Source organism: Pteropus medius, unplaced genomic scaffold, assembly GCF_902729225.1.
Source record: "Pteropus medius unplaced genomic scaffold, Ma_sr-lr_union100, whole genome shotgun sequence".
NCBI classification, from domain to species: Eukaryota; Metazoa; Chordata; class Mammalia; order Chiroptera; family Pteropodidae; genus Pteropus; species Pteropus medius.
Genome location: NW_024356336.1, coordinates 90,765 through 116,844, shown reverse-complemented (window position 1 = coordinate 116,844; position 26,080 = coordinate 90,765). Strand labels below are relative to the sequence as shown.

The 26,080-nt window shown below is 39.0% G+C and overlaps 1 protein-coding gene across 2 annotated transcripts in view; it reads left to right on the top strand.

Annotated features, from left to right (window-relative positions):
* ANKRD13A (ankyrin repeat domain 13A) overlaps nt 1-25,121 on the top strand; it is a 32,779-nt gene extending 7,658 nt beyond the window's left edge. The window contains exons 2-15 of one of the 2 annotated variants that reach the window (XM_039861997.1): nt 2,515-2,647; nt 3,460-3,584; nt 5,770-5,815; nt 6,911-7,054; nt 7,706-7,895; nt 11,957-12,023; nt 13,322-13,403; nt 14,262-14,323; nt 15,713-15,843; nt 16,345-16,502; nt 17,153-17,266; nt 20,566-20,726; nt 22,266-22,324; nt 23,082-25,121. In XM_039861997.1, the coding sequence (XP_039717931.1) occupies nt 2,515-2,647; nt 3,460-3,584; nt 5,770-5,815; nt 6,911-7,054; nt 7,706-7,895; nt 11,957-12,023; nt 13,322-13,403; nt 14,262-14,323; nt 15,713-15,843; nt 16,345-16,502; nt 17,153-17,266; nt 20,566-20,726; nt 22,266-22,324; nt 23,082-23,277 (1,668 nt within the window). In that variant the 3' untranslated portion in view covers nt 23,278-25,121. Of the gene's footprint in view, nt 1-2,514; nt 2,648-3,459; nt 3,585-5,769; nt 5,816-6,910; nt 7,055-7,705; nt 7,896-11,956; nt 12,024-13,321; nt 13,404-14,261; nt 14,324-15,712; nt 15,844-16,344; nt 16,503-17,152; nt 17,279-20,565; nt 20,727-22,265; nt 22,325-23,081 lie in introns of both variants that reach the window. The other variant, XM_039861996.1, reaches the window with a different exon arrangement.
* Nucleotides 25,122-26,080: the final 959 nt, after the last annotated feature.

Below are 26,080 nucleotides of genomic sequence, written 5' to 3'. Positions count from 1 at the left end.
ATTTTTTAAATTTCATTTTTGAGTTGTTTGTTACAAGTGTATAGAAGTACAGTTGATTTTTGAATGTTGATCTTGTATCCTGCAACCTCGCTGAACTCTTTTATTAGTTCTAAAAGTTTTTAAACATCTTTAGGATTTTCTATATTTGAGATGGTGGTGTTGTCTGTGAATAAAGAGAGTTTTACTTCTTCATTTCCAATTTGGATGCCTTTTATTTCTTTTTCTTGCCTTATTACTCTGGTTAAAACCTTTAGTTCAATGTTTGACAGAAATGACAAAAGAGAACATCCTTGTCTTGTTCCTTACCTTAAGGGGAGAGCATCTAGTCTTTCATCATTAAGTATGATGTTAGCTGTGGTTTTTTCATAGATAGATGCTCTTTGAGGAACCTCTTTTCTATTTTTTTTGTTTTTTTTTTTTTTTATGGTGAAGAGGTGTTGGATTTTGTTAAATGCTTTTTTGCGTTGTCTTAGTCTGTTTGGGCTGCTGTAACAAAATACAACACACTGGGTAGTTTATAAACAATGGGAATCTATTTCTCACCGTTCTGGAAATTTCCGATTTTAGTAATTTGAATCTTCTCACTTTTTTTTCTTGGTCAATCAAGCTGAAAGTTTGTCAATTTTGTTGATATTTTCCAAGAACCAACTTCTGGTTTTGCTGGTTTTTATATCCTCTATCTCACTAACTTCCACTCTAATCTTTATTCATCCATTGTTTTTAATCACATTGTTACCATACCGTATCATAACATCCCTTCTCGCCTCTCAAATGAGAAAGAGAGGTACAGGAGGCTCAGAAGAGTTATAATTAGCCATGCAAAGTATGCTGCTATGGCTCATATGTATAGTTTTCCCTGTAGTCCAAAACAGAAGAAAGTCAACAATTTAATGTATTTGGCATTGGTTTTATATGGTCACTCTGGAGCTTGAGAGTTAATCCTTAGTCTGAGATGTTAGTTTTGTTCTGGGGTGTGAATTGCAGTAAGTAGTTTCCCCTTTTGTGTGATAAATATTGTTAAGCATCTCCTGTATTTTAGGCTGTGTGCTAAACCTAACACCTTTCATGTAGATTGAACTTGTTAGGTAAGAAAACAGTTTATATAACAGATTTATAAGAAGATAATAAATTTGCTAATTATGTCTTTCTTACTAAAATTCAACTAAGTTCATAGTTTTTCGCCAAATTACATAAAAAAAAATACAAAACAATGATTTAATGCAAATTAGAGACTAGGTTAGATCCTCCTCTTTGAAATTCTCAATCTCTTTGGTGAAATAGGCATGCCACACCCTTGAGAAAAGTCAGGGAATCCTGGGAAGTAGTGCGGGCCCTGTTTGAGGAGATATGTTGGTATTTCAGCACTTGAGAGAACACTGAGAACTGGGATTGGTCCAGGAGGACGTGTATTCACTTAGCAGAATATTTTCAACCACCTCTATTATTCCTCAATGGCATTCTTGTCTTCACTGCACAATAGACATGATACACTTAGCAAACAGGGAGATTCAATAACTGTTGGACAGTCCTGTTTACTTTTCTTCCCTGTGGCCAATAAGTGGAACATTCTGGATATATTTGGAGGCTGCAGTTAGTACCTGCACAACTAGCATCTCAAATCAAGACAAAACACATTTTCTAAGAAGTACTATGGCACTTAAAGTTTTTACATTCCAGAAGTCCCATGGCAGTTTTCTGCATCCTTGGAAGAATGTTCGGAGCCATCTTTGGAAGGCAGGCATCAGCCATTCAGACTGAGCTCACACCAAAGAAATAGGCACTTGGCTCTGGAGACCCAATGCAGGTGCCAGAAGGAGAGCCAGAATAGGAATGAAGAGGAAAAGCTAAATGGGAATGTCCAGCATGGGAAAGAAAACCCTTGAGGGGGAATGGACTGATGGTGGGTGCATGTTATTACGTTTATCGATAAATATGTCCACATGCACACCTGGCGGATCATTCTCATTGTCTGGTAGGACCGCCATGCTGCTACTCCTGGCTACCTGGAACTCAAAACACAATAACGAGAGTGGTGTTTCGCTGGAAATCCAGCTAGAGAATGTAATTTTATTCTGATCCAAATTACCTTCTGTATTTTCAGGTTTGATTAGAGGCTTGCGTTTCCCGTTCTAGCCTTGAGTGCTGATTTGCGCTTAAGAAATCCCTCACATTCCGTGCCATGGGGTAGTTGCATTTTGTGAAAGCCCCTAGCCTTGTTTAGACTTAATTTGAGTGTAGTTGAGAACTTAAGGTTATGTTTGATGCTCTGAGGTCTATCGCAAGCATTAGACACTTAATTTTATAGAAAGAGGAGCTCAGTAACTATCATCTTTGTTTATAGCCCCCAAATTCATATTCCAACCGTGCCCACATGCAAGTATTCATTTTTCCATATATTGCTGTAATTAATGTGTAAATACTATTTTCTGTTTTTATATTTATATTCTCTCAAACACATTGCCACATTTTTATATAATATTCCCAATTATATAAATGCCAGTGTTTACTTTACAGAATGTAGAGGCTCTGGATCCACGAGGTCGAACCTTATTGCATCTTGCTGTGTCTTTGGGACATTTGGAATCTGCTAGAGTCTTGCTCCGGCATAAAGCAGATGTTACAAAAGAAAATCGCGATGGATGGACAGGCAAGTATACTCATAAAAATTATTTAAAGACTTTTATTTTGGTTTCTCTTTCTGAATAAAGGCCCGTCTCAATCATCATTGTTATCTTTATCTTAAGACTCTTTCTCTCTTGGAACTAGGAGCCAGGATAAAGAGAGAGCGCCTTGGATGCTGCTGGCTGATTTGCAGCACAATGGCCCAAATTGTTTCCTGGGCCAAAAGCCCTAGGTAGAGAGTGACTCCTCATCTAGAAAGCAGCTCTCAGTCCAAACTCTTTCCACCACACACAAGGGTAGAGGCCAGATTTCCTGAGGAATGGGATGCTAACGCCAGTGAACCCATCAGGATAGGCAAAATCAAAAAGAAATTATGGCTAAAAGTGACCTTCCCAGTGAAATCTTGGCATTTCACTTTTTTGGCAAGCTCTCTTATTATTCAGAGTAATTTTGTGTTGACTGAACTGGGATATGCACGAGCATGAGCCCTGCCTGCGCAGTCTGCATGTAACCGCAGTCGTGTGGTCACATAGTTAAAGCCAGCTTCTTGAAGACATTGTCAGGATTTCAGAACCAATGGTAAGAAAGGGGGATAAAGGAAGGGTGGAAGGGTTTTGACCAAGAGAGTAGGAGTGCTCTATTTTCTTCTTTTCACTCATTTAAGAACTAGCAATAAGATGTCATGGTCAGAAACGAGACCATGTGACTGCAGCCTTTCTCCCTCTGGGAAGAAAATGTTGGTCTTTGATTTATAGAGACATTTTTCAGACTGGCTTTGGAATTTGTCAGAAAGTGTGAGAATAAGAGGTGATTAAATTTCACCTTTTTGTTTTCTAGTTTTACATGAGGCTGTGAGCACCGGCGACCCCGAAATGGTATACGTAGTTCTTCAACATCGAGACTACCACAACACATCCATGGCCCTTGAAGGAGTCCCTGAGCTGCTCCAAAAAATTCTCGAGGTATCTACAAATGTGGTGTTGCCATCATTCGAGTTAAATGCTGACACGATAACTGGAAGCACAGTTTGACATTCTTGTGTGCTTCCCTGAAGAGTTTTCTGAATCATGACTATGATATGTTGAATACTAAATAGCATTATTTCTTACCTTTCCAACTTATTAAATGTCTGAGGTCTTTCACAAATTATGTTTCTAGGACACTAGACTTACTCTTTTAAGGGCTATTTAAAAACTAGAACTAAAACAAATGGACAACAAACAATTAACTTGTCTAGGTGCCTGATTTCTTAAGAGTAGCCTCCTGAGCATAGGTCATCTTAGGGAGATTATGATGGGCATCAGTTACTGGACAGGGATTTTCAGGGTCTGTTGAAGTTAAGAGGTCTGTGTGCAACTTCTCCTTGCCACTCCTTAATTAATCTATTGCTTTAATTTATTGACAATTTTTGGCTTTTGGGCACTTTATCTCTCTTGTGAATTAAAGTATATGGGCTCTGTGACACTTAGGGAACTTTCTTAAAAAGTTTTATTTTTAGGTTGCCATTCTTCAGATAATCTCTGTTACCTGCAAAAATTGTCTGATTGGTCAACCATGTGCAATATTCCCAGGGTAGGAGATGAGAAAGTACCAGTGATTCAATTTTAATGTCATTTATCCTCAATTTAAGCCCAGAAGTGAGCTCCCCAAATAGCTCCAAAGGTATTTGGTAGATAAATTGGCTTTACAATTTTAGTCAAAATACATTTCTTGAGAAAAATAAACAGTTCTGTTGTGCAAAGGAACAATTTTACTGGAAGTAAGACAATCACTGCTTGTTATCTGAGTACTCTTTTTAAAAAATTATTTCTATGACACTCAAGCTAAATCCTGCATAATATATTAATTTTCCATGTACTACAAAGAAACCTTCCATGTCATGTGAAGTAGTTACATGCATTGTTTTTGAAATAGGTGTGTGTTTAAGTGTACAACAATCTCATGGATTTATTGTTCTCTTATCTAACCTCCTGCAGGAGGAACAAAAAACAAAATGACTTACTTAACGTGGAGTCATCCCTCATTTAAAAAATTCAATGTAAGGGATTTTCTTTCTTTTTACCTGTATTGAGTCATAACAATGAACTGCATTGAATTGTATTCTCTGCTTGAAGTTATAAGCCGCCCGTAGTTGATCTGTGTGCTTAGTGGCACCAGAGGCAGTTGTTGACATTTTGTTTCCTTATATCATGCCTGCCTTATCCACTGACCTTGGAGAGTGTCTTCGCTTATCATTGGAATCCTAACTGGTTTTACTCCAGGGTAGACTCTTGGTCTTCCTGCCCTGTGCTTCTGTAAAAACCATGGCAAAGCCTTGGAGGTGGGAGGGAACAGAAAAACACCTGGAATTTCTTTTATGTCTCTTCTTGGATGGTTACTTGAAATTAAGTAAGATGACACTTAAGAAATTAAGTAGCTCTCCAAGAACCCTCTATAAGAATTCATTGTGGGTCAGAAAATCATCTTAAATAGATTTCTTCCAAAATCTTATGTAAGGCAAATTGACTGACAGTAACTTTCATAGATGTTCTACTTTTATTTCTAGATTTATTTTATTACTAGATCAGTAAAACTTTATAAGGCCAAATTCTAGAAGTTTAAGAGGAAAGTCGGGGCAAAAGTCTTCTGTTAGGGGAAGGAAATATCAACTTTTTGGGGAAGTGATGTCTAGCTGCCTCTTTTGGTTTCACAGAGTGGTCTCATAAATATGAAGCACTTTCCCAGAACACAAAGCCTTTTACAGTCAAGTTCCCCGTGGAATAGATGAGATTGACATTCTTTTCTCTTTGCTTAGAACAGCCTGTTACGCACATTGTGTGGCAGTACTTAAGCCCATCCTCCCAGGCTCATCTCTCTGTTACTGTTAAGAACCTGATCAAGCCCCTAAATTAGATTTGACTTTTATCCCCCTCCAACCTTGTTGCTTTCAGTTAACTTTATTAACTGTCTAGACATTTTATATCAAGATCAAATAACACCCTGAATATAAAATAAGCGTTTATTTCAGCGGGTTTGCAATTTATGTTTCTTTTCATTTTCTCTATACTCTCCCTTGCCTCTGCTTTAAAAAAAGCCTATTAACCTGTCCTATGTTTGTGTTTAGTTAATAATGCCAAGAGTAATTTCTTTTAAACCTTTGTCCTTCAGACTCCGGATTTCTATGTGCAGATGAAATGGGAATTCACCAGCTGGGGTGAGTAGCTGTGGGCTTGTAATTTGTTTCTTTTTCAAATTTATTTAGCTTGAATATAGGTTTACTTGTTCTTTATAAAAGTTTCATGTGTTTTTAATCTAGGAAATACATAGGTAAGAGTAAGGAAAAATAGTCACCTGTGTCCCTACTTAAACACAGCTACCATCTTTTCCCTCACACATATGACTTTTCCCTCCAAGCATCTATAAATATAACATATGGACAGTTTTTTTTCTTTTGTCACTTATAGCTGGGATTTATCCATATTATTAGTTTTTAAAAGGCTAATCTTTTAGTAAGTAGATTTCCCATAATTTAGTTACTCATTTTCTAATGTGGTTCGACTTGATTCCTTATTCTAAGGAAGGTGAGATAAATATTGGAATAGCTTGTTTTTTAAAAAATAGATGTATTTTTCCAAAATCTTATAAAAGGCAAACTGACTGACAGTAATTTTCATAGATGTTCTGCTTTTATTTCTTGTAGATCAGTTAATGACAGCTCCTGAGTTTTCAGCCATTTTCACTTCTAGACTTCCCTTTCAGGCAAGAAGTTATATTTGTAATGAAACATTTAAATGAAGTAAAAAGTACATAAGATCACTTCAGATTCTTCTGTGAAACTGATGAGTTTTTTTTTATAATGCAGATAATCTGATTTCAGATTTTGTTAAAAAGGAGCACATTTTAGACATTTGATATTTCGAATGGTGAATGTGACAATATGGTAGGCTGCGGCCATATGGAGAAGTAGCATTTGTGAATGAGAAAGGCCGGATGGACACACTCCAGCCCTGATGGCATTCAATGATAGGGGTTCATTTTGGGATTGAGAATACTCTTAGGAAATTCATTTAGCGTTTTCTCTGGACAAGACATAGATCTGCACTTTTATAAAGAGCTATAGCACAGAAGGTCCATTTTTATTTTTAAGACTGATTCCTGTGTCAAAGTGTGGGAGCCAAATCCAGTTCTATATGATGGTCACCATCTTGCCACTCTTTTCCTTTTATTAAAGTCAGAATCCTGATTTCTGGGACCTGGATGTTCCGCTTGGCCCTTGGGTTTTTCTCAGTAGTGCGCTTCTCTTCTCCAGTGCCCTTGGTTTCCAGAATATGCCCGAATGATGTCTGTCGCATTTGGAAAAGTGGTGCCAAACTGCGTGTTGATATTACGTTGCTGGGATTTGAGAACATGAGCTGGATAAGAGGGAGGCGTAGTTTTATATTTAAGGGAGAAGGTGAGTGATTCTGTTGCAATAATCACTGCTCATGCTCAGTTACAGAGCGACTTTGAACCATCAAAACGTGTTCACATTCACGTGTCTTATCTGATCCTTTCTGGGGCATTTTTTGGTTATTCTTATTAATTATTCACCTCTCAATCCTATCTTATTTGTCTACATAGTTCTTTTGTGTGTATCATTTACCACTCAACACTTACCCTCTTGACCTGTGTTTGTCTCATGTTCCAGAGCCTTTGAGTACAAGACTCTGTCTTGTATCTATATTCCCTCCATAATCAGGCATGACCCTTTTAATGGAGGGTGTGAAATGGCATGGCTTACCCAGTGTTTTGCACAAATACTTTATATTATGTAATTATGTATTTAAAAAAGTACACAAATAAATGTGCCGCTAACAAAAAATGCTAATTATTTTAATTGTCTGCATCTTTGGGGAAGATGGCCCAGAAACTATGAGTTGTGAAAGGCTGGCTAGATAATTCCTGTGCAAAGTAGGTAATCGATAATCAATAGTCTTTAGGTTTTATCAGATGGCACTTGGTGGGAGGGGTGATTGGGAAGGTGATGCATTTTAACACATGAGGCTTTCTTCTTTTTGCATCTTCCTACCATTGTGCTTACTTACACCCTTGGTTCCATTAACAGACAACTGGGCGGAGCTGATGGAAGTCAACCATGATGATAAAGTGGTCACCACTGAACACTTTGATCTTTCCCAGGAAATGGAACGCCTCACTCTGGACTTGATGAAGCCAACAGGCAGGGAGATTGAGAGGCGGCTCACAAGCCCAGTCATTAACACCAGCCTTGATACTAAAAGTATTGCTTTTGAAAGGTACAAATTTAGGTTTGGCATTTCAATGTCTTGTTCCTTTGCTGCCTTCTTTAGTGGCGTGTATATATTGTTTGGAAATTATGGGTGGATTGGGATTTTTCTAACATGGCAATTTAAGCACCAGTGGGTTTTAAACTTGATCTCTGCTCTAACCAAATAGAAACCATAGCTGATATCCTCCATCATATATCATTTTTGTAGCACATTGGTTAAGTCTTGGAGAAATATCTTTATATTCTTCATGGGCCCTTTCTAATGGACTTTACTTGAATTTTCTTTTTGTTTTGGTGTTTGGGGATCTATAAGACTCCCTAGTCCCAAACCATGAAGTTTTAGTTTCCAGAAGCTAGAACTGATCCAGTATTGAATGTGATGTTAGTCAAATTGATACTTATCTTATAGTAAAATGTGATTCTCTAATAGTTTAGAGCAAGAGTCTGGAGTGGTTCTATTCCAGACTCTACCTGAAGAAACCTCTGGAGAGGTCTGTGTCTCGGTTAACCCAAATGAGGGCACTGTCTCTGATCATCTGCCTTGTCTCTGGTCATCTGCCTGTGGGCTGTGCAGAGGTGTGTAGAGCCTTTGCGAGGGAAGTAGAGGCTGTCATGGCTGTTAGCCTAAGTGTTTCTATTATAGAACACACGGAGCCCAGGGAATCTGTAAGAGCCCTGAGTGTTTGCCTAGGATGTCACATTCCAGCTCTCTGTAAACCAAAGTTGCATAACGTGAGCTAACATGGACAATACTATCCTGGATTTAGACTTGCTTTTCTCTTGATAAATATACTAACTGTCCTCTTTTTTTCTTTTTCTTTTCTTCGGTTCCAATATAATATTTATTAATAAAACCGTGTTTTCTACTGAGTCAAACATAAGACTTGTTAAGTGTCCTTTTCTTCTAATTTAGATTGAGCTGTGGAATTAGGATATTTGTTTGTAGCAGAAGAGAAACCCAGAACATCAGGTGCGCTACTGCTTTGGTATTGGCACCATCCTGAGGCAGAGTCAGTGCCCCATCTCCACCCTCCTCGCGCTGGCCTTGCCTTGTGGCAGCTACTGTCTTCCAGGGAGGCTGAGGGACTGATTGGCTTTACCTGGAAAGGTCTTGGGAAGACGTATCGAGGCTTAATCATATGCCTCTGCAGATAGGGAGGGCACTTCAGCTTAGGGCTTAGTTCGCAAACCTGTAAGGTGGAAGAGCCTGCCCTCACTGCCGCAGCCCAGCCATAGCAACAACAGTTAGAAGAACTGAACATCATCAGCAGGGCTGCTATCTAACTGTGCGGCTTTGGGCAAGTGGCTTAATCTATCAGAGTTTCTGTTTCCTCAGCGGAAAGAAAACAAAACAAAGTGAATCTAGAGATGAAGTCTCTTAAGTCCACAGTTCTAAGATGTCATCAGAAGAGCCACTGTTCCCTTTAGTTCATCAGCAGAGTTGCTAGTCATTGTTCTTAAATGTAATTTACAAAGAGTGTGATGGTTACTGGCTGTTACCCACTCAGTGTACATGGGAAATGGTGGCACATTCCATTTGTCCTGAGGACTAAGTCACATTTCGAATTTGTATTATCACAGGGTTTTCAGATGGTTCAAGCTAACCCTCCTTCTGCAACTGATAGTGGGTTGCTCAGAGAGAATTTCTGGAAGACAGTTGTTTGATTTTGTGGTGCTCAGGATTAAATTATGTGATTAGTGAGTTTCTTGTACATTGAGTAAGGATTTGAGCCACTGTTGAGTGTGAGGTTTGCTGGTAAAAGAGTGTGCGTACCTACTGCTTACAGGAAGTGTGTGTGTTCATGGGATTGTATTTGGAAGATGTGACTCTTTCATATTAGTTATTTTTTATCCATTTCTTCTAATGTTACTTGGGGCTTGATGCTTGCAAGTTAATACCTTCTGGCATGACTTTTTGGTCTGCTAATATATACCCTCTGGTTGCAGTTTGGATTTTTCTCTTCTCTGAAATATGCTCTGCCTACCTTAAACAAAACATTCCCTGCTATCATCAGAGCCTTTCTCCAAGTTGTGTAGCAGCCTCCAAGCCATAGTGCCTGCTAAGTGGCCTTTGGTATGGTAGTCTCAGTGGAGATAGGCAGAGGGAAACTGGTTATTCTAGCATCTTCAGATGCTTCAGCATGTAAAGTTAATCGAGGCCAAGGAGTTATTAACTAGGATGTAGACATTGAGTTTAATAATTAAACTGTCAGAGGACATCCAGTCAAGATGGCAGGGTAGTGGAGGGACTTTGTGAAGGAATTGGTGCCAGACTAGTGGATATTGCTATCTGGGTTGGTAATTGTTCAGATTACTCCTGAGGAGATGCCTCTACTGCATGGAATTTAGTGTCTCGCATCGTTATTGAAGAGCTCCCAAAATAAATTCTTTAATTTTCAAAACAAAAAACAAAACGAAAAGACCAAAAATCTAAACTGTCAGAGAGTGGGAATGGAAAAGAGAGTGGAACAGCCAGGATTGCCGGTAGAGCAAGTAGAGGTGAGTGAGCAGGTGGAGGTGAGTGACGAGCTTGGCGGTTCCCAGGGAGAAGAGTGCAGCCCTGTTTTCTTAGCACACGTGAAAGATAAAGTGGAGCAGACCTAGTGATCTTTTGGTACCTTGGATGACTGTGTGCCAGAAAAGGATTATTTCCCATGCTGAAATATCAAGTGACTTAGTGAAAGACAAGGAACTGAGGATTGAATTTGTGAACCAAAAGGAGTATCTCAATTTTCAATTATTGATGACTAAAAGGGGACTCTGGTTTTTTAATTAGTTGAGTGTGGTTCCTAGCCCCCTGCATCACAGGATTATTTTGTTTCTGAAATGTTAGTTGGAGATAGCCAGCAGTTTGTGTAATCCTTTAGGATTCCTTTCTTTCCCTCTGTGGGTCATGGCGCATTCATTGGATAACTAATAGGAAAATGAAAGCTCTGGTCCCTCCTTTCTCTAAAGGGCTATAATACACACATAAAACTCCTATACCTCATCCGACCTAATTTCATTTACCAAATCCCATTAGAAGAAAAGCAAACTGGAAACACAATATGCAAATAATTGCATACCTTCTTTGTGACTTGGCTAACCTGCCACTATTCCTGGAGCTTCCTGCGTGATGTTTGACTTCATTCCAGGGTCAGAGCAGAAGGCAGACAGTTGCCCTATACAGGACCAAGTGCGGCAGTCACAGTGGAGCTAGGATGTGATGTCCTAGACAAAGGGGCATTCTGGTCAGGGCTCCCCTGTGAGTGGTAGCATTTCCCAGGGTGAGCTGCTTTGAAAAAGAATCAGAGCGTCTTGGTTGGTCTTGGTTCCTAAATAAATTTTTTCCAGTAGCGTGTTGAGTGGAATAACTGGGTTTTTGGGCACTTTACCAATGATGCAGCTGCTGCTGGAATGCTGGGCTAATTTAAAAGCAATTCCACAGAGCTGGGATCAACGGCTGGGCTGAAGAACTGCTTTTAACATCCTTTCCCCCTGCTGCACCAAACCTAATAAAATGCGTGACTCCCAAGGCATTTTGCAGGCATTAATGGCTTCTCCAAGCAGCTCACCCCAGTGATGAGTTCTTGCCCCACCTACTCTCTTCCTAAGAGCAGGATGGTCTGTGCCTCCTTGTTCTAAGAATTCCCCGATCGAGATCCAGCCACTTGGGAACAGAGCTGCTGTCATCTGTGCTCATAGTTAAGGTGACCCAGATAAATGCTCTGACCCAGGTGCCACCTTGTGGTGAGCCCTTGGACACTGATCATCTTCACTCACTTTTTTAGGACAGCTGTCCAATAAATGTCACCATCTTTGTCACCTATGCTGGCAGTTTTTGTAAAGAAGCCAAGAATGCAGACTTTCTTTGCCAGGGGCGAGGCAAATTGATTAATAACTGTGGGAGGGGGCAGGGGGATGCTTAAGCCATCTATCATTGATAACATCCTTTTGTGGACAATCAGACCATAATTTCCAAGTGTCCTTCACTAACTTAAGCTGGGGGAAAAAACTATAAAGGCTGCAGGGATAAATCTGAATGGCATATTGTACATGTAGAAATTTGTGGTGTTCACTTTTTATCAGAACTAAATCCGGATTCTGGGGCTGGAGGACAGATAAAGCAGAAGTTGTTAATGGTTACGAAGCAAAGGTAAAAGGAAACTCTTAAAATAAGATTTAATATAGCTATGTAGCTTCTATGCAAATGAGGAGTCTGTTCAGATATTTTTTTCATGCATCTGTGCCATGGAGATGCTCTGGGGACTAAGTACTGTCTAGGGTGTCTCTCACTTGGATTTTTATCTTATTTGACTTTCAGAAAATGGGATAGCATGTCCCGAGGAGGTCTCTAGTTATGCCAAAGAAAAGCAATGTGTAGAGAAATGAGTACAGGTACCAGCTGTCCTGGTAGAAATGGTAATTCTTTAATTCTTTAAAAAAAAAAAAGAAAAAAGGAAAGAGAAAGGATTAGACTTAATATGCTGGTTCATATTTTTTTATAACTCGAGTTTAAAAAATCATAAAGGAGCTTTTATGAGTCTCCATTTTTTTTAAGTTAGCCTAATAGTAACTGGTAGGCTTACAGCCCACTTACGTGAAATCAGTGAATTTAGAACATAGTTGTTAAAGTGGAGATGACAGCTGGCATTGTCCACTGGAAATGTGTTTCCTGGCCGTTCCTTGGCCCTGCAGTATAGTGGGGATTCATGGCTCATGGTGCTGGAGCCAGGCACTGCAGAATCTTCTGGTGACCTCTGAGCTAGCAGAGAAAGCTTACATCATCCTCAGCAAGGTACATTTAGTAACAGTAGTTCCACTGCTGTGTGTGTTGCCTGAACCATGTATGGCAGATACAGTTAATTCTGTGTCAACCAAGATATTTGATTTTTCAGACCCCCATAGTCTCCAGTCAACCTTGATAACAGAGCATCTACTTTAGCAGTTAAAATAATTTTTGTCAATATGTGGCATACCTTTTAAATAGTGACTTGCTGGTTGTCTGTATAATCTGTGTAGAGAACCTAGTGTTCATTTCTGTTTCCTTCTGTCCAGCAGATGGCTGTCTAAGTCAGTCCTATTATAAGATGACCACAGATCAATAGCAGTACTCGAGGAAGGTTTGGGTGCCTTAGCAAAATAGAAATCCAGCGGGGAGGACATTCTTTGAGAGTGTTTAGCAACAAGAAGGGCAATTAGGAAGATGCAGCCTGTCACTGTTAACTCCTCAGTATGTAAAACTCTCAGAGATGCAGAGTGACTGCTGATGCATTTCTAAGCTGATCGCTAGTATATTTTCTCTGAAGGATCCTAATGATTGTTAACCATTTCTCATTTTTTATTTTGCTGGATTTTTTTTTTTTTTGGCTTCAGCATTCTTGCTTTTGCTATGCTTATTTTTTGAGTTTTGATTCCCCGTGTCACTGTTTTCTCTTGCACACGTTTCTCAAGGTTTACACAGTAAACAATGTGAGTGTGATAACCAAAATCCGGACAGAACATCTAACCGAGGAAGAAAAAAGGAGATATAAAGGTAATTCTTCCTCCACTCCCTTTTTTAAGCCTGGAGGGAACTTTTGTTGGTTTTGTTGAGTTTGGGGGTTAATGGGATGGAGTGGTGCTAATCCTAACCCGGACTTCGTTTTCATATTTTCTTAGTCTGACTCATTCTTGGAGGTAGTTGGCTTTAGCTGTGCTGAAAGCCATTCACGAGGGCTTGTTTATGTGTTAGAAGAACAATTGTTGAATTTGACTGAAAAGATAGATAAGGATGTTGGAGAATATTTATTACTGAAATGAATGATTTTGTCCAAACTATTGTGATGAAAGATTTGAACAGAACTTGGGCCCTGAGCCAAAATGTTGCCAGTATATGGTTGCCATATCCCAACTCCTTCACTGGCCAGTTCTGTGGCCTTGTGAGGTTACCTACCCGCTGTGCCTTAGTTTCCTCAAAAGTGAAATAGACGTGCTCCCAGACCTTCCTTAGAGTTATTGGGAGGATTAGATAAGTTACTACATGTAAACCTTTGGAGCAGTGCCTACAGTGTGATAGATAAGGAAACTGAGGCCCAGGACACATGGGCAGTGACCAGCCAATGTGAGAATTGGAATCCAGATCTGGCTCATTCCCGAATCCAAGCTCTTTCTTCTATTCTGCTTTAATTCTTGTAACTGCTGTTCATCTAGTTTAGAGAACCTAATAAAAAGTGTCCTACAAGGGATAAATTAGCTGATGCTTATTGTGGGTGATTTTGGCATCAGCCCATCCATAAATGGATTTCCTATTGGAGGTAGCTTGGATCAGAAAATTTAAAATATGATGAGAATCTTTTTCTATAGTCAAAAATAAAGTATGATATCAGGAATTAAACTTTTCCCCACTCTGTAGCGGACAGGAACCCACTGGAATCTCTGCTGGGAACTGTGGAACACCAGTTTGGTGCTCAAAGGGTAAGTTGAAGCAATGAGCTTTTGTTACCGCACAGGGTGATGTGAAATCCACCGTTGCCCCAGTGGCATGGTGAGGGTCCTTGGTTCCTCCCCGCCAACTCAATAAAAAATTACAGGTCAGTGAGATTTAGAAAAAGTAAGATTTGTTGAAAGTACATTTTTAGAAGGAGATGGGCCACACAAGGAAGCCTGCAGCCCTATGGAATTCAGGAGGTAAAAAGACAAAAGATAAGAGTATGCTCCCAGGGAGATGTGGGTTACAGTGAAGAGGGCTGTAACAGCGTAGAAGTGGGAAGGTCTGTTTATATTTGGGCTGTGATGGGAGGTTACTAGGGTGGTGCTGGATGATAGGCATATGAAGTCATTTTGATTGACAGTTGGCTAGTATATAACCCTTTGCCCTATTGAGCATGCACTTACCCAAAATTCAGTGTTATTATTAGATTCATGAACTTCTGGACATAGGCATAACATAATGATGATATAATAAGGCTGAGGTTAAGGGCAGGTTAGGGTAGTACTTGTGCGCAAACACGTTAGCTTTTATGGCCTTTGTGCCTTAGGATATAGGGGTAATTTATAACCATAAAATGGGTGTTTCAGGGAGGTCCTTAATGGAGGGTTTCTATGGTTACAGAACTGGGCCTTCGCTCTTATTGCTCACGACCTAACTACCTAACATTTTCAGAGCAGTTTAAAGAAAGGAGATGACTTTTCTGTGCTTGGGATAGCATTTACTGAACAAGCTACTCTTATTTGAAAAAGCTAAAGAGTATTCCCAAGAGGGAATTTGAGATACTCTCTTGGAAGAGAATTAGATAAACAAGTCTTTGAAAATAAAGATATTATAGGAAGGGTTGTGATTAATCAGTTGCTTTTTCTCTCTTACCTGTTATGAACTAGGATTTCTGTAAAAATGGAACATAAAGAAGATTCAGGACTTTATATTTTAACAGAGCACCTTAACAAATATTTTCTTCCTTGATCCTCACAATAACTATATGAAATTGCTACAGTGGATGTCACTGAGGGTCAGAAAAATGAAATAACTTTTCCAGTGTCACAAACTAGAGAGTGACAGCTGGAACTTAAACCCCAAGTCTTCCAAATCTCACATGCGTTCATATATTTCTCTCTCTTATCCTTTCTATAATCAGGAGATAAAAATAAAAAGTAGAGTGGAGAAATATTTTGAAATGGAGAAATCCATGAGACTTACACCTTTGTAGATTTTCTTATCCTGTGCAGTAACTTAATAAAAAAAAGTTACGGCTAGAACTTTCTGATCTGTAGCTGGTTAACATGTCCACTTCAGAGACTGAGTGCCATAGGCCTCCAGTTGTGAGCATCACTTGTCATTTCTGATTCCCCTGAGTTCTGGATCGGCAGGACCCCACCACAGAATGTGCCACTGCAAACAACCCCACAGCCATCACTCCTGATGAATACTTCAATGAAGAGTTTGATCTGAGAGACAGGGACATCGGGAGGCCAAAAGAGCTGACGATTAGAACACAAAAGTAAGAGATTTGTGGTCATTTTCAGCTTATGGATTGTTACAGAATTGTGCTATTTTATGGTGTCATCTTCATTCTTCTGTCCTCTTTCTTAAAATTTTAAATTACTTTATTTGACAAAAGCTAACAGTAGATTGCCCATCTTATTAGCCTTTCTCCAGATGGAAGATAGATTGGATATAAGAATTCCTTATTTTACTGTCAACAAGCTTCAGCTAATTAAGTGAAATGGTTTCCACCATTTCACCAGCTAGCGGTTTCTTCATGCTTGCTGTCAGTTAAGGCTCTTGCAGGAGGTTGTAGTGGAGGTCATTTTCCTGATTGCCGGATTTTGGAGTGATCTGAATTCTTTCTGGGCCTAGTCTCTTCATAGCTTCAGATTATGAAATGTAAGATAACTGGAAGACTGGAGTAAGGAAGCTGGTGTTGTGTAGCTTACTGTATAGAATTCAGTTTCCCCATCTGGTGGAGGTGCCCTCAGTCTCTATTGGTTAAATCCTGCAGGTTTAAAGCAACGCTGTGGATGTGTGAAGAATTTCCTCTCTCTCTTGTGGAGCAGGTCATCCCCATCATTGACCTGATGGCCAGAACTAGCACTCATTTTGCAAGACTGAGAGACTTCATCAAGCTAGAATTCCCACCTGGATTTCCTGTTAAAATAGGTACCGTTAAGGGAACCACAGGAGCACTTGTAGGTTCTGCCCTTTTTGTGGTGACAAGATGTGCTTTAGGGCATTGGAGCTCTTTAGGTAAAAGTAGCGTACAATAGACGTAATTGAAGTCAGAATTATCCTCTAGATTAATTTGGTTTAAAGTGTCATGATTCTCGGTTCATTTTGCATACAAAAATTAGGAGATTCCCCAAACATTAGTTCTGTTTTATTGATGTTGCTGACAGATGTAAAAATGCATAAAAAATGTGACATATTCATCATTTTAATGAGACACAACTTAAGTGAAACCCCAAATTCAGTAGTTAATTGAAGAAGATAATTGACACCAAGATCCTTTGATGGGCCTGAGCTAGTATACATAATACCATATACAGTGCATATTACTTGAGAGGAATTTACATTTTGGATAGTCATACATTCATGACACTTCAATCCTGGCTCTCACTGAGATCAGGAAAAGTTGCTCAACCTCTCTGAATCTGTTTCCCCATCTGTATATTGGGAAGGGTTGTTATAAGGATGAAATGAAATCATATTTATAAAAAGTATTTGGCATAGTAAGCACTCACGGTTAATTATTAATGGTGGCTATTATTATTCTCAGTAAGGTGTATTTATATAAGCTTTTATTTTGTTAGAAATTCCCTTGTTTCATGTCTTAAATGCACGGATTACATTTGGAAATGTTAATGGCTGTAGCACTGCTGAAGAAACTGTATCTCAAAATGTGGAAGGGACCCAGGCCGATTCAGGTAAAGATTCTGGTAAGAGAAGTTGGGTTTTGAGATTTTTTAAAAAAATTTGTTAGTTATTATACTAATTTTGTTTGAAATTAAAGTATCTTCTGAAGTAGATCTCTGTGTTGAATAAAGGAAAGTTTAGATTTAGTGTAGATTAACTGAAAAAAAAGAACTTTGAGAATCTGTATGACCCCACTTGTATTAAAAAGACAGCATAGTCTTAAACAACTTTATTCAGGTGTAATGTATATACAATAAAATGCTCCCATTTTTAAGTACGACAGGTCAATGCATTTTGACAAATGTATACACCTATGTAACCACCACCACAGTCAAGATAAAGAGCATTTCTGTCACTCCCAAATTTCCTCAGGCTCCTTTGCCATCAATTCAGTTAATATTTGGATTCTACTGTAGATGGATTTATTGTCTTAACTTTTATGTTCCTGTTACTCATTGCTAGTATATATAAACATAACTGAATCTTTTTCAGTTTTTGAAATTGTAGTAAAATAGTGTTCTGTGTGTTAGGCTAGAGATACACAGGTGTTTGTTTTATATTACTTTTAGTTTACAGATATATATACTATTTTATGTGTTTATTATATTTCATAATAAAAAGATAAAAAGACATTAGCATGACTGTGTGTATGTACACATTACATTCCTCAAAGGACATATGAATAAACACTGGTTACCTCTGGAATTTGGAAATATGAGAAAGGGTATAGGAGGAGAGCTCTTCACTTTTCATTTTTATAGTCTTCTATTTTTTTTATGACTATGCATTAATTTTATTACTAAAAAATATTCAAGGCAAAAAGTAAAAAGCAATATTCTGGTACTTTTCTCTGTCAAGATTATTTTATTGATTGATGATTGATTTATTATATTTCTGTGGAATCTAGTTATTTCTCCTCTTTCATTTCTGATTTTATTTATTTTTTATTTCCATTTTTAATTAAGTTTATTGGGGTAACATTGGTTAATATAATTATATAATTTTCAGGTGTACATTATCATTTGACATCTGTATATTCTATTGTGTGTTTACCACCCAAAGTCCAGTTTTCTTCAGCTAACATATATTTGATCTCCTTTACCCAGTTCACCCTCCCCCTAAACCCTATATTTGACCCCCTTTACCTTATCTACCTCCTCCTGCCTCCCCCACCCTACCCTCTGGTAACCACTAGTCTATAGTCCATGTCCATGAGTCTCTGTTTGTCCTGATCCTTTGTTGCTTTTAGGGTTATATCCCACACATAAGTGATATCATGTGATTTTCAACTTTTTTGTCTGGCTTATTTCGCTTAGCATGATCATCTCGAGGTCCATCCATGTTGTCGCAAATGGCAATATTTCATCTCTTCTTATAGCTGAGTAATATTCCATTGTATATACGTACCACAGCTTCTTTAGCCAGTCATCTATTGTAGGACACTTTGGTTGCTTCCATGTCTGGGCCACTGTGAATAATGCTGAACATTGGTGTGCAAATATCTTTTCGGATATGGGTTTTCAAGTCTTTAGGGTAAATACCCAGTAGAGGGATTGCTGGATCATATGATAGGTCAATTCTTAGTTTTTTGAGGAACCTCCATACCGTTTTCCATAGTGGCTGTACCAATTTGCAGTCCCACCAGCAGTGTGTGAGTGTTCCTATTTCTCCACATCCTCTCCAACATTTGTTATTGCTTGTCCTGTTGATTATAGCCATTCTAACAGGTGGGAGATGGTATCTCATTGTGATTTTGATTTGCATTTCCCTAATAGCTAGTGATGTTGAGCATCTTTTCATATATTTATTGGCCTTTTGTATGTCCTCTAGGGAGAAGTGTCTGTTCAGGTCCTCTGCCCATTTTTTGATTGGATTGTTTGGTTTTTTTGTTGTTGTTGAGTTGTATGAGCTCTTTGTATATTTTGGATATTAGGCCCATCTCGGAGGTGTTGCTTGCAAATATATTTTCTCATTTGGATGGTTGTCTCTTTACCTTGTTGACGATTTCTTTTGCTGAGCAGAAGCTTTTCAATTTGATGTAGTCCCATTCATTTATTTTGGCTTTTACTTCCCCTGCTTTTGAGGTCAAATTCATAAAAATCCTCTTTAAGTCTAAGGTCCTTGAGTTTAGTTCCTATGTTTTCTTCTATGCATTTTATTGTTTTAGGTCTTATATTCAGGTCCTTAATCCATTTTGAGTTAATTTTCGTGTGTGGTGATAGACAACAGTCTAGTTTCATTCTTATGCAGGTGGCCTTCCAGTTTTCCCAGCACCGTTTATTGAAGAGGCTTTCCTTTCTCCACTGTATGTTTTTGGCTTCTTTTTCAAAAATTATTTGCCCATATAATTATGGGTTTACTTCTGGACTTTCGATTCTGTTCCTCTGGTCTATGTGTCTGTTTTGCTGTCAATACCATGCCGTTTTGATTACTGTTGCTTTGTAGTATAATTTGAAGTCAGGCAGAGTGATGCTTCCAGCCTCATTCTTTTTTTCTCAGGATGGTTTTGGCAATTCAGGGTCTTGCTTCCATACAAATCTGATGATTTTTTTGTTCTATTTCTTTAAAAAATGCTGATGAAATTTTGATGGGGATTGCATTAAATCTGTATAATACTTTAGGTAATATGGTCATTTTAACCACGTTGATTCTTCCAAGAACACAGACTATCTTTCCATTTCTTTGTATCTTCTTTGATTTGTTTTAATAGGGTCTTGTAGTTGTCATTATATAGGTCCTTCACATGTTTCGTTAAATTTATTTTTAGGTATTCTTTTTGTTGCAATTGCAAAAGGAATTATTTTTTCCAATTTTTCTGACACTTCATTATTTGAGTATCGGAATGCTGTGGATTTTTGAACGTTGATTTTGTATCTAGAAACTTTATTGTATATGCGTATTGTTTCTAGTAGTGTTCTTGTGGAGTCTTTAGGGTTTTCTATATAGAGAAGCATGTCATCCACAAATAGTGACAGTTTGACTTCTTTCTTTCCTATTTGGATGCCTTTTATATCTTGCCTGATTGCACTTGCTAGGACCTCCAATGTTATATTGAATAACAGTGGTGATAGTGGACAGCCTTTCCTAGTTCCTGATCTTAGAGGGAAAGTTTTTAGGTTTTCACCATTAAGTATAATGTTGGCTGAATCTGTCAAGATTATTGTTTCTCAAAATCTCTCACATAGTTGCAAACTTGATTTTAATCATTTTAATCTTTTCATTTTTTAAAATTTAAAAATGTTTATACAAAGTCCAAGTGGAAATTTATTTTACTGACTCAGATACTGGACTGTCATCTTTTGTATTTCAGCTACCCCGGTCACAGACTTTGAGGTTGATCAGTCTGTGTTTGAAATTCCTGAATCTTACCACATTCAGGACAATGGCAGAGACGTGCATTTGCAGGATGAAGATTATGAGATAATGCAGTTTGCCATCCAGCAGAGCTTACTGGAATCCAGCAGGAGCCAGGTACATTTATCAGAATAAATGGCAGGGCCCTCCAATTTGGCCTCAGTTTTTAACTAAGCTGAAAGACTTACTTTAAATAACAAGTTTGGCATATTTATGATATCAATTGAGATTATTTTGTATTTTATACACCCGGTCTTTTATAAAAGCTTATTGTGTGAGACATATATCTCATATAATCTGTATAGCCCCATCAGTGTCATTCACAACATGTCTCCTGACTTTCCTTTTTCTCATATTCACCATGTAGCTAATAATCATGCGTCTTTCAAGAGTATGCTGTATAGATTTCTAGTACGTAAATAGTAAATTCATGCTAGTTTGCACCATCATATTTTTCCTAGAATATTATCTATGTCTCAGTAGTCTCCTATGAAGGTATGCAGATTTTAATTTCAACTTTTTCCCCAAGGAAGACCAATCAGAAAGGGGTGTGATGTAAACGTTGGTCGATTCTTTGTTATTTTTTTTTTTTTTTCACTTAGATGTTTTATTCTGTTGTAAGGGATAGAATCCCAAACTCTCTGAGTCTCTAGCTAAAAGTAGAGCTAAGGACAGGACAGACCAACAGAAGAACAGTTGCCTTTTGTCTTCTGATGTGGCTCCTCCTCCGGGCCTCACTTGCCAGGGACAGTCTGGGGATTGAGGTCCTCGTCTCCCATCATCAGCCCCTTCCATCCTTTCCCTCCTGTGGCTTTCCCCAGCTCAGGTTTTTGACATTCTGGCTTCATTCTTGAGCTTCAGAGGTTAGGTAATGTGAGCCCCTCTCATCCCCTTCGTCTGGACCCGTTCTCGGAGCCATTCAGTTTTCTGAGGCTGCTGGGCCAGGGGCCAGACCCCACAATTGTCACAGTCCCTTTGGGAGGCCTCCTGGGAAAAGACTCAGCCTCTGGACATGACTGTCCTGTATGCTTTTTCTTTCTCTATATAGGTGCGCTTCCCCCTACCCTCCAATATCTATATAAACCTTGTTGACCATAAATTTTGCAAAGGGAAGTAGTCAGAGTCATAGATGACAAATTCAGTTATGTGCCACTTAATGATGGGCAATGGGGATATGAAATGCATGGTTAGGCAATTTTGTCGTTTTATGAACATCATAGGGTGCACTCACACGAACCTAGAATGGTATAGCCTACTGCATACCAAGGCTATATTACATATCACCATTATATATACAGTCCGTCTTTGACTAAAACCCTGTTATGTGGCACGTGACTATATAGAATTATGTGTTCTAATCTTGCTCCAGAAGAATAACCTGCTTTGTTCATTTAAATTTTGCCTAAGTTAGCTGTTTTAAATTAATTTTTGTGTCAAGAATGAAAAGTTGTTCATTGGGATAGTGTACCATATACTACCTGACATATAGGTGTCATTTTAGAGATAACCCAAATTCCTGTTAGTTTTCCACATAGCACTATGAATAATGAACATGTAAATATTTTTTATTTTGTTCTCACTGCTTTCATTTTCTTATCACTATGACACCTCTTTCTTCTAAGAGGTATTCATGTCTGTCATGCTTGTTTTTCGTAGGAACCAGCTTCGAATGGAGGGATCAGCGAGACACATGCCTATGACTCCCAGTATGAGAGGTGATTGACATGACTCTTGATGATTAAACTGAGGTTGGCACAGGCGCTTTGTATATGCAACATAGTGCCTGGCAGGAGAGACTTGATAAAGTGTGTTAGCTCTCTTTCTTCCTCTTCTGGCAGTTATTTATTAAAATAGCTTTAATCTCTTGGTGGCTGAGTTTCCAGGAATGGGTGATAGAATTGCTGATTTGTTTACAGGCCAGAGTCATTGGCTGACAGGCCTTGATGAAATGTTTTTTGATTGGTCTGACCTGAGAAGATTGTATGATAGATCACACAGGGTCTAGATGCCCTCATGGGAAGTTTATATAATTTAAAGGATGATGACATTTTGGGGGAGAGCCACAGGGATGATTAGATTTTTTCTTTCTTTTTTTTTTTTAAAGGGAGGGAAACCAGAAAGGTTCATTTTATGAAGCGTTTTCCTATACTTTGGGCATATGTGAAAACCTGTTAAAACCTGTTAAAGCAAAACCTGAGTTTTGCTTTAAAATAGGTCCAAGTTCAGTTCCTAGCCTCATTACTTAGTAGCTGAGTGATCTTGAGCAGGTTTCTTAACCTCTTTGAGCTTCCAGTTTGTCATAGTACCTACGCCCCCAGAGTTATGTGAGATTGAGTGTTATCATGCACATAGAGAGCATATAAACTGCCTGGCATAGTGTGTACTTGGTGAGCAGTTAAGAAATGTAGTTGCTGTGCTACCATGATGATGATGGTTATCACTATTTCTTTTTCCCCTCTTTTTCCAACCCAGGGCCATCCAGGAAAGCCTCCTTACCAGCTCGGAAAGCCTGTGCCCTGGTGCCTCAAGTGAGACAAGCCGTTTTGATAGTGACTTGCAGCTGGCCATGGAGCTCTCTGCTAAAGAGCTGGAGGAGCAGGAGCTGCGGCTACGGGAGGAGGAGGCGGAGCTCCAGCAAGTGTTACAGCTGTCTCTCACGGAGAAATAGACCTTTCTGCCCACACACTGCACAAAGCAGAGGCTCTGGGCTGTAGGCGAGTGCTGTGTCACCAGGGCCTTAGGGCTGAGGGACTGTACATTACATGTACACAGCAGAAGGCAGCTGTCCCCTTCTTTACGCAGAGGTGCAGGACCAGGGACTCCAAGCTCCATCCACGACACTCCCGGTGAAGGGGCTGGGGACTGGCAGACCCCATCTCCAGGCTAAGGGGAGGAGAGCATCATCACTTTCCATTAGCTGTATTGGCTTGCAGGTCACATCTTTACTACCAGCTTTAGACAAAAACCCCAATCCCTGCAGGTTTGTAGATTAATTTTTACCAAGGAGTGATAACCAAACAAGTTATTGCAGAGTCAGGGTGCTTTTATATGTGAGAACAGCAGCCTTTGTAGAGTGTGGTTTATGAAAATTTATGAGATACTTCTTTACACTTCACCAAAGAAATGGATAATCTATGCCGATCTACTCTTTTATTTTTACAGGGTTTCTAGGATACTGTCACTATTCCTCCTCCATCTCCACCATATTCTATTCCTTTCACCCTCAGCTAAAATTAAAGAGGAGATATGTAAAGGATCTATTTTAGATTAGGGTTAACTATTTGCATCAAATTAAGATGTACTAATAACCACAGATGTTGCCTTAGCCTTAAAAATTACTAATAGTTTCAAACCACCTCACTCCACTTGTTGAGAGATCTGATTTGAATTTGTAAAGGCAGTTCTTTTGAGAGCAGGATCCTCCAGGTGAAATCCAAGGCAGCTAATCCTGGCCCTGAAGAAACAGGGAGGAGAACTTGAGCTTTGTTCTTGAAGTGGGCAGGCTGTCTCCAAAATACCAGAACAGCATAGAACCAAACCAAGTGTGTGTGTTCCAGGCTGCCTCTAGTACAGGACATCCACGTAGAGGCCTAGGAAGACCCACTACATGCTCTCGGCTCACTGGAGAGGAAGGGGTGGAAGTTAAAAAGGGAACTACAAACAGAACTCAATGGCCCTGAATTCAGAAGGGAAAACGATGATTCCACATTGCTTTTTAGAGTTCAAATCAACATCTTTCTGGATAAATATATTTTTTAACAGAATCTTTTTATTATTTTTAAAAGATATAAAGAATGACTACTCCCATCAGTAGCAATACAAGGTTATACATTTTAACCAGATTTTCTCAGGCCTTTTTTGGATACCTTTAGTAGTTAACTATTTTGTCTAACACTTCTGTAAATAACCATCGCACAACATACAGAACCCTAGGGAATACACCTGAGGGCACCCTCACTCCGGCCTTGTATTCATTCCCACAGGCTGCACTGAAATGACCTGGTAAACAATATCTGCCTGTTTTGCCTCAGTTTACTATCTGTTGAGCTTCTTTGGGGATGGGAAGAGAAACTACTGTTCCAGTTGAACTCTGTATCATACAGTTGGCATTACCAGTAAAATGTTCCCAGTCACAAAGAATTGTGCTTTTGAGTCCACATAACCATCTGCCTTTTTTGTCATAGTCTAACCAAAATTCCTTCTCCGCACACGAGGCCAGTATATTCAGCATCACATTTTCAAATACGCACCTTGGCAATTTGTTTAGTATTTACCTTGAGTGAAGACACTTATTGGAAATGGCTGCAATCCGGCCACATCATTTACTAAGGTGAATCATAGGTAATCTTTATGTTTGCATTGTGCTGCTTGCTGATGTCTCTGACTTTATCCCAGGAAGTCAGTTAAAAAGGGACCGAGCTTTTTGTCTATCTGTTTGCAGCATTTTTCATGTGTTCACTCTTAAAATGCAAATAAAGACTGCTTCCTTAGAGGGTGCTCATACAATACCTAGACAGCCTTTGAGTCTTTTTTCATTGTTTTTCTAGTCACTGAATGTACTCACACTTCCTGTTATTATATTATTGGAACATTAGAATGCCCTCCTAATGCTCAGTTGTATATTACAAAAGTGACATGCTCCTCTCAGCCTTCCTGCCCAATCATATAGTGCACATGCCCCACGCTGCTTGTTTCAGATGGGAACTAAAAGCAAGCCAGTGTCAGGGCTGCTCTGAGACTTCTGCTGTCCTCCTCTTGGAGATGGACTGGCTCTTGTGAAGTAAGGGAAGCCATGCCAATATCAGCTCCCTAACGTGACCGAACGTGATTTCTCCTTTGAAGCTTAAGTGCTTTGTGAGGCTGTTCTTAGAAGTTCTGGTGATGAGGGCTTCCAGACTTACCCTACACCAAATATACTGGTATTAAGGCAGGAACCAGTAAAAAAATGTTTGGTTCCAGAAATGAGGCCTTGGTATTTCTGGGAAAATGAAGAAGCTCCTTTGTTTTTTGGGGGAAAGTAAATAGAAATACTTTGAGCCAGTGGAACACTATGAAGAAAACTGTTATTCTTCTTAGGTTAAGATGCAATACCTATGGGTTGTTTGATTAAAATAAGTTTCTTTAGGTTCATTAACACTTGGGTGGCTCAATATCAGCAGTAAATTTTGAGCAACTTCTGCGTGTAAGATACTGCTAGGAACTAAGTAAACTTCCTAAGACACTTTGCTCCATAAACAAGCTCATCACACCATATATAAGGTGAGGTATTAAGGAAGCTAAGTCTGTAAATAAGGACAGGAAAGACTTAACCATAACCACCAGTTTGGTCCCAGTTTCCTGCTGAACTTAGATGACATCAAAGACGACAAGTTGGGTTATGGCAACTTCAAATGATTTGCAGTGCAGTAAGTGATGGAGTTCAAAGTCCAAACTAGGCCCATGTCTAGAAATATGTGTAGCTTTAAGATTGA